At 36.6% G+C, this 12,977-nt stretch overlaps 1 protein-coding gene across 3 annotated transcripts in view; it reads left to right on the top strand.

The window, feature by feature from the left end:
• Window positions 1–12,977, top strand: part of VPS8 (VPS8 subunit of CORVET complex) — a 250,636-nt gene that overhangs the window by 20,302 nt on the left and 217,357 nt on the right. For all 3 annotated transcript variants that reach the window (XM_055307985.1, XM_055307986.1, XM_055307984.1), the window contains exons 5-7: window positions 4,276–4,369; window positions 8,078–8,110; window positions 9,062–9,116. In XM_055307985.1, the coding sequence (XP_055163960.1) occupies window positions 4,276–4,369; window positions 8,078–8,110; window positions 9,062–9,116 (182 nt within the window). The remainder of the gene's footprint in view (window positions 1–4,275; window positions 4,370–8,077; window positions 8,111–9,061; window positions 9,117–12,977) is intronic.

Consider the following 12,977-nt stretch of genomic DNA (forward strand, 5'->3'; position numbering starts at 1 on the left):
CTCTTCAGCCCCTGGCAATTACTATTCTACTCTGCCTCTGAGTTAGAAGCTTTTTAAAATTCCACATGTAAGTGAGATCATAGAGTATTTGTCTTTTTCTGCGTGACTGACTTCATGTAGGATAATGCCCTCAGGGTCCATTCATGTTGTCACAGATGGCAGGACTTCCTTCTTTATCATGACTGAATAACGTGTGTGTGTGTGGGAGAGACCTCTTATCTTTACCCATTTGTCTGAAGGTGGACTTAGATTATTTCTGTATCTTGACTATTGTGAATAATACTGTAATATACATGGCAGTGCTGATATTTCTTTGAGATAGTGATTTTGTTTTCTTTTGATATATACCCAGAAGTGGGATTATTGGATGATTTGATAGTTCTATTTTTAATTTTTTGGGGGGAACTTCGTACTGTTTTCCATACTGGCTGCCCCAGTTTATATTCCCACCTACCAGTGCACAAGGATTCCCTTTTCTCCAAATCCTCACCAACATTTGTGATCTCTTTTTGTTTTTGTTTTGCTTTAAAGATTTTATTTATTTTTTCATGAGAGACACAGAGAGGCAGAGACACAGGTAGAGAGAGAAGCAGGCTCCATGCAGGGAGCCCGATGCGGCACTCGATCCTGGGACTCCAGGATCACGCCCTGGGCCAAAGGCAGGGGCCCAACTGCTGAGCCACCCAGGCGTCCCTCTTGTCCTTTTTTTTTTTTTTTTTAAAGATTTTTTTTTTTTAAAGATTTTATTTATTTATTCATGAGAGACATACACAGAGAGAGAGAGAGAGAGAGAGAGGCAGAGACACAGGCAGAGGGAGAAGCAGGCTCCATGCACTGGGAGCCCGACGTGGGATTCGATCCTGGGTCTCCAGGATCGCGCCCCGGGCCAAAGGCAGGTGCCAAACCACTGCGCCACCCAGGGATCCCTAAAGATTTTATTTATTTATTCATGAGAGACACAGAGAGAGAGGCAGAGACACAGGCAGAGGGAGAAGCAGGCTCCATGCAGAAGCCTGACATGGGACTTGATCCCAGGACTCCAGGATCACGCCCTGGGCTGAAGGCAGGTGCTAAACCGCTGAGCCACCCAGGGATGCCCCTTCTTGTCTTTTTGATAATAGCCTTTCCAATAGGCAAAATCTTATTGTAGTTTTGATTTGCATTTCCCTGATAATTAGTGATGCTAGACAGTTTTCCATGTATTTGTTGGCCATGTGTATGTCGTCTTTGGAAAAATGTTCAGATTCTCTGCCTATTTTTTACTCAGATTGTTTGGGTTTTTTGTTGTTACAAGAGTTCCTTATACAGTAGTCTCCCATTTCCACAGGGGATACATTCCAAGACCTCGAGTCTTGGAAGATATTACTGCAGATATTAGTAAATCCCATATAAACTTTTTTCCTGTACATACCTACAATAAAGTTTAATTTATAAATTAGACCACAGTAAGAGATTAACAACAATAATAAAGCAGAACAATTATAAGAATGTATTGTAATAAAAAGTTATGTGAACGTGGTCTCTCTTGAAATATTTTATTGTACTATACTCACCCTCTTGTAATGAGTTGAGATGATAAAAAGCCTATGTGATGTGATGAAGTGAGGTGAATGACATAGACATGATAGTGGGTTAGGCTACACTATGGACTTTCTGACAATACTTCAGAAGGAGGATCATTTGTTTCTGGACTGTTGTTGACCACAAGTAACTGAAACCATGGAAAGTGAAACTGCAGATAAGGGAGGATTACTGGTTTTTTTGGGATATTAACCCCTTATCAGATAAACCGTTTACAAATATTTTCTACTATCCCATAGGTTGTCTTTTCATTTTGTTGATTTTCTTTTGCTGTGCAAAAGTTTTTTAGTTTGATATAGTCTTACTTATACTTGATTTTGTTGATTGTGCTTTGGGTTACATAGACAAAAAATCCATTGCCACAACCAATGTCAAGGAACTTTTTCCCTATGTTTTCTTCTAGGAGTTTTATGGGTTAGGTCTTATAGTTAAGTCTTTAATCCATTTAATTCATATAATTTTTGTGAGTGGTATAAGGGTATAGTTTCTTCTGCATGTAATTATGCAGTTTTCCTAACACCATTTATTGGATACTGTGTTCTTTCTCCATTGAGTGTTTTTGGTTTCATTGTCAAATTTTAGTTGACTGTATACAACTGTTTATTTCTGGGCTCTCAATTATGTTCCATTGGTCTCTCTGTCTGTTTTTATGCCAGCATCATACTGTTTTGATTACACCTTTGTAATAGTTTGAAATCAGGAATTGTGATGCCTCTAGCTTTATTCTTCTTTCTTGAAGATTGCTTTGGCTAAGTGGAGTCAGTTGTGTTTCTAAACACTAACAATGAAATATCTGAAGAAGGAATAATTCAATTTATAGTAGAACCAAAAATGATAAAGTACCTAGGAATAAGTTTAACCCAGGAAGTGAAAGAGCTGTGCATGAAAATTATAAGACATTGATGAAAGAAATTGAGGACACAAATAAATGGAAAAATATCCCATGTTCATGGATTAATATTATTAAAATGTCCATGTTCGGGATCCCTGGGTGGCGCAGCGGGTTAGTGCCTGCCTTTGGCCCAGGGCGCGATCCTGGAGACCCGGGATCGAATCCCACGTCGGGCTCCCGGTGCATGGAACCTGCTTCTCCCTCTCTGCCTCTATGTCTCTGCCTCTCTCTCTCTCTCTCTCTCATAAATAAATAAAAATTAAAAAAAAATTTAAAATGTCCATGTTCCCCAAAACCACCTGTAGATTCAATGCAGTCTCCAACAAAATCCCAATGGAACTTCTCACAAAAATAGAAAATCTAAAATTTATATGGAACTATGTTAACTTAAATGATTTTGAGCATCTCATCTCCACCTGCTTCAAAGTTATGATGACTTTTAATGAATAAGTCATGGGAATAAGAGGCACAGCATTAGGAATACAATCAGTGTACTGTAATAGTGATATAACAGGATAGCTGGTAGCTACACTTGTAGTGAACATAACAATGTGTAAACTGTACACCTGAAACTAATGTTTGTCAACTGTACTCAAAACATATATGGTATCTTTTTTTTTTTTTTTGCTTTAATGTCAGAACTCTTGCATAGCATCTGTCTGGACCCTGCTTACCATTTTGACCTAATCTCTTAGCACCCCACTCCCATTCTCCTGGTCCATGCTTTTTGTGTACTTAGATCTCCCCTTTCTCCCACCCTTGCACATTTACATCTTCAGATTTCTTTTCTTTTAAATATATTTTTTAAGATTTTATTTATTTATGAGAGACACAGAGAGAGAGAGGCAGAGACACAGGCAGAGGGAGAAGCAGGCTCCCTGTGGGGAACCAGATGCAGGACTTGATCCCAGGACTCTGGGATTATGACCTGAGCCAAAGGCAGACCAAGGCTCAACCACTCTGCCACCCAGGCATCCCTACATCTTCTTATTTCTGTTTGTGCTTTTTTTGTTGCCTGCCAGACTCCTAGTTATCCATCAAGGCCAGATCAGACCTCTTTTTTCTATAGCTGTCCTTTATCCCCCTTATGAATAGGATTAAACTCCTCTTTATTTCTAGTGCTTTATCCTTTGTTCTTTTCTAACATTTAGCTTCTAAGAGTAAGTTACTTTTTAGTCCCTCTAGCTAGGCTGTGAGGTCCTTGAAACTAGGAACCTTGACTTTCTTATTTTTGTCTTCCCAGAGCCCATACTTTAGTCACATAGAGGAGGTGCTCAGTGTTTGGTAAAAAATTAAAAATCATTTTGTGTATGATGATGAGTTGGGTAAGTGAAAGGAGCTGTTAGGCACAGCAGAGTAAGAGTAATGGGTGGGGAATTTGAGGTGGTTGGTGGAAGAATGAGAGAGAGCAGTTAAAGATGTGAGGGCAAGAAAGATAGGCAAGGGTAAAAGGTAGGTAGAGGTAATGTAGACATGTAGGGCAGGATAGGCAACCTTTGGTTATTGGAACCTCTTGCCGCAAGAGGTGGTCAAGGAACAGTTTGAATCATTGAAAAAGGAATGGTGGCTTTATACACTTTCTTGCTTGTGCTTCTCTGAGGCTCAAGGTGGGTTTAGGATGGCATCTTAATGTAGGACTGTTAGACTCTTTGTACCTGTTTGCAAACAGAGCTAACAAATTACATTCAGTGTTGTTTTCTGCATTTCTTATTTTTATGTGTTCTTTGGTCTTTTAAAGCTTTGAAACTCTGCTTTTTCAAAAAAAAAATTATGTTCTTAAACATCCCCCCCCCCCTTTTTAGGAAGAAGAAATTACCTGATTCTTTTTCACTCCATGGGTCAGTTATGCGACATTCACTTTTGAAGGGAATTTCTGCCCAGATAGTGTCTGCAGCTGTAAGTATTTTGTTCTCTTCCCCAGCTTTGTAACCTGCAATGGCATAATGAAGTAGGAATGAGCATAAAACAAAGCACAGTACTTCTCTTGGCCCCGAGGCTTAAAAAAAATAGAATCTGGCTTTCATGGGTTTTGTGTGATTGTTTTTGACTCATAAGACATGGCTACACATCTTGACGTAGAAATTAGTGCAGCCATGAAATAAAGGTCTGCTCAGAGTCTCTGGTGTGCCTAAATGAAATATGGCAGCAAGCCTAAAAGGAACACTATCTGCCTTTTCTTTAAATTCCTTTTCAGTTTAGTTGCCATCTTGTGTATTTGGTTGAGTTAGAGTGCTTGTTTTTTTAGTCTTTTCATATGGAGAAATGATTGATCAGAATCTTTTTACAACTGAGTGATTTTCTTGTAATTCACAAAACTCTTTTCATGTCCCTTATTTTATTTACTTTTACAACTTTGAAAGTAAGGAAAGCCATATCCTGTTTTACAAATGAGAAGAGAGGCTCAGAGAGGTAATATATTAACTTGTCTTACATCATTGGGTTAGGAGATAGCAGAACAATTACTCAAAATTGGGGTTTCTGGCTCCAGCTGTAGTGCTGCTTTGTTGTGAAATGGAGGTGGTATTGGTGAGTATGGCCAGTGTATAATGGCTGGAACAGGTCTTGAAAATTTTTTGGAGCACTGGGTTGATGCAAAAATATTTAATAGATCACTAAGACAATAGATGCTGATTCTGGTATGGGTTATCAAATTTTCCTTTCACCTCAAAGCCTATAATATTATGTGGTCTTTCTCAATTTTAGTTTTCTGAATTCATTGTGTTAATCTTATATATAATAATAGTGATGATCATGATGACAATGATGACATTTTCATATCCCAGGGACTTCGACTTTTTTAATGTTTTCATGGAATTTAATTGGTATTTTGTAAACTCAGTTTGGACAAAGTTTTGATTTTTCAGAAGGGTAAGAGATTTATATAGGAGTGGTATCATGACATCATTACTGCATTGCAATTGTCAGATTTCTCAGAGAAAGCTCTTGTTGTAGAAACCATACCAAACCAAACCAACAAAAAAAGCAAAAAGAAAGTGTTCTCTGTGGGCAATTGGTATACCCTGGCCCAGCTCATATATCATGGAGTCAATTTAAATAGATAGTCAAGCCATGGAGGGAACCTGGGCAATTGTCCTTCCTCTTTTAGGTGGAGAGTAACTCAGATTTGCTAGAATGGGAACCACCTGTTGAGGATTACATTTCCATGACGTTTTCTGAATTTAATCCTTATGTAGGTGATGAAATTCATTCCTTTCAAGATCAAGATGAACCAGAACAGTCATTTGACCCACCTGTGCAGTTTTAAAAATATTTTGAATAATGGAGACTGAACTAAAACTCAGACACTGAACATTGATTAGATAAATCTGTTATTTAAAAGGGTTTCTTCTCCCTCTTGAAGAGGAGGGAAAAATTCTAATAAATCCCAGAGTGTTTGCATTCTATTCTTATTTCATTGCTATGGCTGAGCTCCTTTGGTCTGTTAAAATGAAAACTGCTTTTCCTGTGACAGTGCTCATACTCTGCCTTCCTAATTTTGGATTACCAGCTCAATTTAAATTATATGCTTTTCTATGATGGTTGGTTTATTAACGTGCAAAGCTAGTTATATTTTGGGGTATCTCCTGAATAATTGTTCAATAATGCCTTCAGCCATGTGGATAGTGATGTTCCTAGGGTGGCATGGGGCCTTGTTCATCACGGCTTTGTAGTCCATGCATGGAGAACACTTAGGAGAGATGAAACTTTTGGGGTTGTGAACTTCATTCACAACTCAATGGCAAATGAAAGTATTATGACAGATGACTATATTTTAAATTACTTAAAATTAATTTTAAAAAGTATTTATTACTTTTATGATCATCTAAGATAGTAGAGACACTTTAGCAGTTTTTTTCTAAAATGTGTCCAATGTGTAAGAATCTCCTGACATGCTGATTAAAGTGCAGATTCCTGGGCACCACCCCAGACATACTGAATTGGCATCAGTATGGTATCAGTAGGGTAGCATGGGGATCTGTATTTTATTTATTTATTTATTTAGTTTTAAAGATTTATTTATTTACTCATGAGGGAGAGAGAGACAGACACATAGAGGGAGAAGCAGACTCCATGCAGGGCGCCTGATGCAGGACTTGATCCCGGATCCCAGGATCACGCCCCGAGCCAAAGGCAGGTGTCTAACCACTGAGCCATCTGGGCATCCCAGGGATCTGCATTTTAATAGGTATCTTAGATTATTTTAACGTAGCCTGGCTTTTGAGAATCACTGCTCTATGATGTTGCAACACCAGTACTAAGATTCTGTGATCTCTAAAGTGCTTTCCACATCTGTTTGTTTTTTGTTTTTGTTTTGCTTTTATTTTTATTTTTATTTTTGCTTGTTTGTTTTCTTAGTTTTAAAGTAAACTGACTTCTGATTTCATTATTCAGGTTCCATTTGAACTATACTTTATGTTCTTCATTGTTCTCTCATTCTTTTTCTCTATCCGGACACAAACCAATCATTCATCAGATGTTTATTTGCATGCATCTTAATTGTCAAGCATGTTGCATACTTTACACACACATATCCAAACAAGGTTGGGGATATCCTACTATCTAGAACATTGAACATAGCAGCTTTGTGATTGTTCTTCCTTATATTCCCATGCTTTGGAATAAGTTTTTTAATTAGTTCCCAGGAAGCTCTATAAAGTTGTATAAAACAGATTCTTCCTAGAGATTCTAACAATTAATTCACCACATTGACAGGGACAGACAGAAATGTAGAAATGATATCAAAGAGGCTGGCCTAGGAACTGAAGCTCTGAGTTTGAGACATAGTTTGACTACTACTTGAATAATCTTGGGCAAGTCAGTTAAGCTCTTTAAAACTTATTTTCTTAATCTGGAAAATCAGAATAATACATGTTTTATCTGTCTCTTGCAGTTTGAGAATCCAATAGTGTAATATATGTATATGAAAGCTTATTGCTGCTACACTGCTAATTGTTGTAAGCCCTTATTATTTAAAGCTATAGAAACATCAAATAGGTACCTTTACAATTATATGATACTTTACATTTAATTTGATCCTTAAAACAATTCATTGAGGTAGTTGCTGTTTCCTTTAATAGATGAGGAGACTAATACCCAGAGATTTAGGTGACTCTCCCGAGGTCATACAGTTACTCTGTGGACTTAATTTTTTATTTTCTTGTACTTGAGGACCGACTGAATACACCCTGCTTGGGTTTTATTGAGGGATTATTGTATAATCTGCTTGATAGGAAGCTTAGAGGAAAAATATCTTTACCATGTTTCCCTTTTTAAAAATCTTTATGTACTGCTATTGTAACAGAGTTTATTCACATTATTGAAAGTGGGACTTCTTCCCTCTTTTCCTTTGTGTTTTCATTTATAATTAGTACCTTTCCTAAAGCATTTGTTACAGTTAGTAAAATAAAATGACCCACTCTCATGCTCTTTATATTTTGTTGTTATGTGCAACTTTTGTGGTTTCTCTTAGTTGGGGGCAAAAATGAAGGTTCCACCTCTTGTCTGAATTGATTTGGATCAAAGTATATGTAAAGAGAGGGGCTTATATCATTTTCTGTTTAAAAATGAGAATATCATTTCAAATGCTTTTTTAATTTCACTTAGGACAAAGTGGATGCTGGCTTGCCTACAGCAATTGTAAGTATACTTTAATCCTTTAAAGGTAAGCTTTCTCTTTGATTGGATTTTCTTAGATATATTCTTCTAATGTTCAAAGTTATTGCATAAATTATTATGATAATAAATTCATAAGTCATTTACTTCCAGTAATCAGGTTTAAAATTTTTCCATATTGAATGTTCTCTTTCTTTCTGGTGTGTTGTTATTCTTCAGGCTTTTGTTGGAGAAGCATATAATGGAATAATGATTAGCCTTTTCCAGGTTTATTTATATGTGCCCAAGTAAATTTGCTCCTTCTGTGATTTGGCCTCCCTTTGGTTATAAGAGAGTGGAAAACAGCATTTGGTGAAAGCACTTTGTGGTAAATAGTACATTTAATAGTTCTGAACTCCCTTGCCAAGCCTGCCAAATAGTAAATCTGTGGCGCGATTATAGAGAACTGGGGGATATTTGAAAGCACACTAGTGCCCTCTTTTCTTGAATACTTCCAGCTGCCTTCTGTAGCTTTCTTATTAGTTAGTCAATTGGTGAAGAAGTGGGCTGAATTTTGAATATTTCTGGTGCCTTTTGGCTCCTGTGAATAAACTGAAGGCTTTCTCACCCCTTACCCACACCTCATAGCTGGCTCTCGGTTGGGTAGCATAAGTGCCTCTTACTTTGTCTGGATCCCTGAAAAAAAAATTTTTTTTAAATTGCTTTAGAGGAAGCTAAGTGGTGTGTTTTTGCCTATAATGTTGAACATATGATATTTTGATATTGTTACCCTTGGAGTAAATTTAGAGGGATTCCCAGAAATAAAATGTCCTGAGTTTCATTTCCCGTCTTACCTCCTAGTTGAAATTCTCCTTATTTATAATAGTTGGTATGTCATCTGGTGCCTAGAGGAGAGAAGACTAACAAATTCAACTCGGATTGTTTCAAGATTCTTGACATACTATCTCAAAATGTAATCTTCCCTTTTGTTCTCAGGCAGTGTCCAGTCTGATAGCTGTGGGTACATCTCATGGATTGGCTTTAATATTTGGTAAATTTTAAGTACTTTCCTTACTGTAGATATTAAGTATCCTTTTGACCTTTATATCTTTTAATAGCTGAATTGTAAACTTAATTTTCTTGTGGGAAAAAAACAAAACAGAAAACTCTAGTTCTATTGTTAAAATTACTTGACCCAAGCTTATTTTGTAGCTCATTACAGGTTTATTTTCTTCTTTATGAATGTATAAGTTATATCTTTTGAATTTTGACTCTACAGACCTAGACAGAAAGAATATAAAGTTGAAAGGGACCTTGGGTTGTTCTCTTGTTTGCCTCAGTTTGTGGTAGTGGTGATTTTTGATTCTAAATCCTATCCTAGCAAGTATTCTAAACTATTTTCAGGGAAAGAGATTCACAGGTTTTCTCAGTAATTTTTCTTAGCTCAAACTGCAGTAACTTCTTTATCATTTACATTGTAAATCTCTAATCTGAAAAATTTCTCGCTCATAATCACATTCTTTTGTTAGTTGAGAAGAGAACTTAACGTTTATTTATATAGCAGACATAGTCTTCAGTGTTTTCTTTTTTCCCTGCATGAGACTAAATAACCCTAGTTTTATTACTCTTTGCTTTTGAATTCAGTACTATCAGCAGAACATCTTCTGGGTTTTTTAAATTTTATTTAAAAACTATGAAATAAAATAACTATGAGATAATATTTTTCTATTTTTAAAAAAGATTTTATTTATTCATGAGAGACACACACAGAGAGAGGCAGAGACACAGGCAGAGGGAGAAGCAGGCTCCATGCAGGGAGCCTGTCGTGGGACTTGATCCCAGGTCTCCAGGATCAGGCCCTGGGCTGAAGGCAGCACTAAATCGCTGAGCCACCTGGGCTGCCCTTTTCTATCATTTTTAATGTTCTCTTCTGCACCTTCAGTCTTCTGCATCTCTCTTAAATGGGATTCCCAGTAACACTTGTATTTTAGTAAGGAATCTACAGGATATTGTATAAGGATTACCTGGGAATACTTTAATAACAGTACTACAATTTGATCTGTATTAGCCTTGCATCATTATTTATCATATGAGTGGTTGTTTTCCCCTGTGTTTGAATGGTTTGAATTCCTATTTATAAATATCCTAAAAATCCTAATTATCATGTGATTTTAACACCTGTTCTTTTCAGAGGTGATTGATTTAAGTAATAGAGTTTTGTTGTTTGAAGGTGGAATGAATGAACACAAAAATAATTCTCTTCAGAGAACTTTAGAATTGATTCTTTGAATAATAATTTGTTCCTTATTTCCTAATTGATATGTGTTCATAGTAGGAAGTTTAGATGAACATTGGGTTGAAGATACAAAATAAACTCTACCACTCAGGAATAATCCCTAATCCCTAACATTTCTGTATGGCCCTCTAATCTTTTTTTTTGTATATGTGTGTATGCACACACCCATGGAATCATGGGTGGAATCATGTTAATTTGTAATCTGCTTTTTCATCATAATCAACATCTTTGCATGCAGTTATATATTCATCTATAACATCCTTTTTCATGGCTACATAGTATTCCTTTAAATGAATTCATCATAATTTACTTAACCATTTCCTATACTAAGACATTTAGGTTGTTTCTAAACAAACAGTATAGCAATGAACATCTTTTGTAACTGCATTTTTGTGCACATGATTACTTCCATAGAACAAATTCTTAAAGGTCGAATTGCTTAAAGTCCAGGTATGAACATTTTATTTACATGTTTTTCCAGGTTTCATAATCTAATTAATTTAGGAATATTTTAAACACTTATTGACATAACTTAATTGCTTTTAGAAAGTTTTACCAGCATGCTCTCCTATCAGGTGTAAGAATAATTCTTTTTTTTTTTTTAAGATTTTATTTATTTGAGAGAGCAAGCATGAGCAGGGGAAGAGGCAGAGGGAGAGAGAAAGGGAAAAGCAGACTCTCTGCCGATCAGGGAGCCTGATACAGGGCTTGATCCCAGGCCTCTGGGATCGTGACCTGAGCCGAAGGCAGACGCTTAACTGACTGAGCACCCAGGTGCCCCAAGAATGCTTATTTTCCTATGCAGGCATAATTGGTGTTAGAGTGAAAGGATTTAGGGAAAGGATCCTAAAAGGACTTATAGTTTAGTCTTCTTATTTTATATATGAAGTGGTTGAGAACCAGAGAGATTAAGAGAGACAGAGCCAAGTTCAGAATCAAGAAACACTGAATCCTAGATGAGTGCGTTTTCACCATTCTCAACAGTTCTCTCCTGAGAGAAAAGGAGGCAGATTCCAAGATGGATGAAGAATAGAAGAACTAAGATGAGTCAGAGTCAAGTATAATGTATATGTTTATCTGTCAGCAGAATGCATGTTGATTTTGTTGTTGTTGTTCCCAGTTGCCAGTGTTCACTTTTCCTCAGCTCATCCTCTTTAACATCCCTTCCTTACCACAAGGCTATAGGGATACATGTCTGTTTATAATCAAACCCACTGCCACAAATTAAATGAATTATTTAAAATAAAACCAATTGAGGGCAGCCCCAGTGGCTCAGTGGTTTAGCGCCGCCTTCAGCCCAGGGCCTGATCCTGGAGACCCGGGATTGAGTCCCATGTCAGGCTCCCTGCATGGAGCTTGCTTCTCCCTCTGCCTGTGTCTCTGCCTTTCTCCTCCCTCCCTCCCTCCCTCCTCCCTCCCCCTCCCTCCCTCCTCCCTCCCTCCCTCCTCCCTCCCCCCCTCCCTCTGTATTTCTCATGAATAAAAAAATAAACAAACAAAAAAACAATTGAGAAGAGTACATTGTCTTTTGCTGTCTTCTTAATTTCCTTGGGCCTGCTTCTTAATTTTTTTAGATATCAACTGTTTTGTTGTAGATATGATGAAATGGTAACCTTTCACTACAATCTCATGGAAAAGGAAATATGCCAAAGTGAACATTTTGAGAAAAAAAAATAATATCCTGGTTATGCTTTGAGTTGTTAATCATGCAATTAGTAACTTTTACTCAATATTTTTGTGGAAATCTGGTTATTTGGACAGTGAGTTTTAACAAATGGATTAAGATTTGCTTGAATGGCAGTAATAAATAGCAGAGTAATGATACTGTGAAGTGTCTAGAAGTCTGGGTTAAATCTGATCTCGTTTAAATATCTTTGTTGATCATAGGAAAAGTGTAGCAGGAAGAGTTGTACTTGTTTTAAGTGACATTAGATTCTTTATTGGAATAGGGGCCTGGGTCATTCAAATAGTGATCAATGTAAACTTCTTAAAGGTGATGTATATTGCCTCTTTTAATGGACTATAGGTATGTGATATTTATTATATATCTTGGTTCTTTCCTATATACAGGATCTCAAAAATTCAAATAGTTGTAAAGATGCGTCTCTATTCCAAGGCCCTTAGTTTCCTATTTTTGGAGGTTGCTAGTGTACTTTAATAGATTATCTTTTTAAAGCTGTTGTATTTCTGTCAAACTTCCTGGACTTGGATTTACTTACTGTGCTATGATTTGGATATTACGCATTTTCTCTTTCTCATAATCAATACCTGAATGTTATCATAAATTGGTTAATCACATTTAGTATCATTCCCAGAGATAACTAAAGGTTGTCACTTAGACTTTTGAAATTTTACCTGTCTTTTCTCTGAACTTTTGAACTGATTTCTTGCTTTTCTCTTTCTTTTGATCTTTCTCCATGGATTCAAAGGAAAAGGTATAGTAATTTTGGTTTGCATGAGTGACTGCTTTTCTTTTGACCTTTTTAGTGTTGAAAGAGAAACTGTCAGTTACAGTTGATGCCTTCTTATGAAATGCTTACTGAAAAAAAAAACAGCTAATTGAAACTGGTTAAAGCAGGGAATTATTAAAAATTATGTCTATGCATACTTTCAGTG

The sequence above is a fragment of the Nyctereutes procyonoides genome, unplaced genomic scaffold (genome assembly GCF_905146905.1).
Source record: "Nyctereutes procyonoides isolate TBG_1078 unplaced genomic scaffold, NYPRO_anot_genome, whole genome shotgun sequence".
Taxonomy (NCBI): domain Eukaryota; kingdom Metazoa; phylum Chordata; class Mammalia; order Carnivora; family Canidae; genus Nyctereutes; species Nyctereutes procyonoides.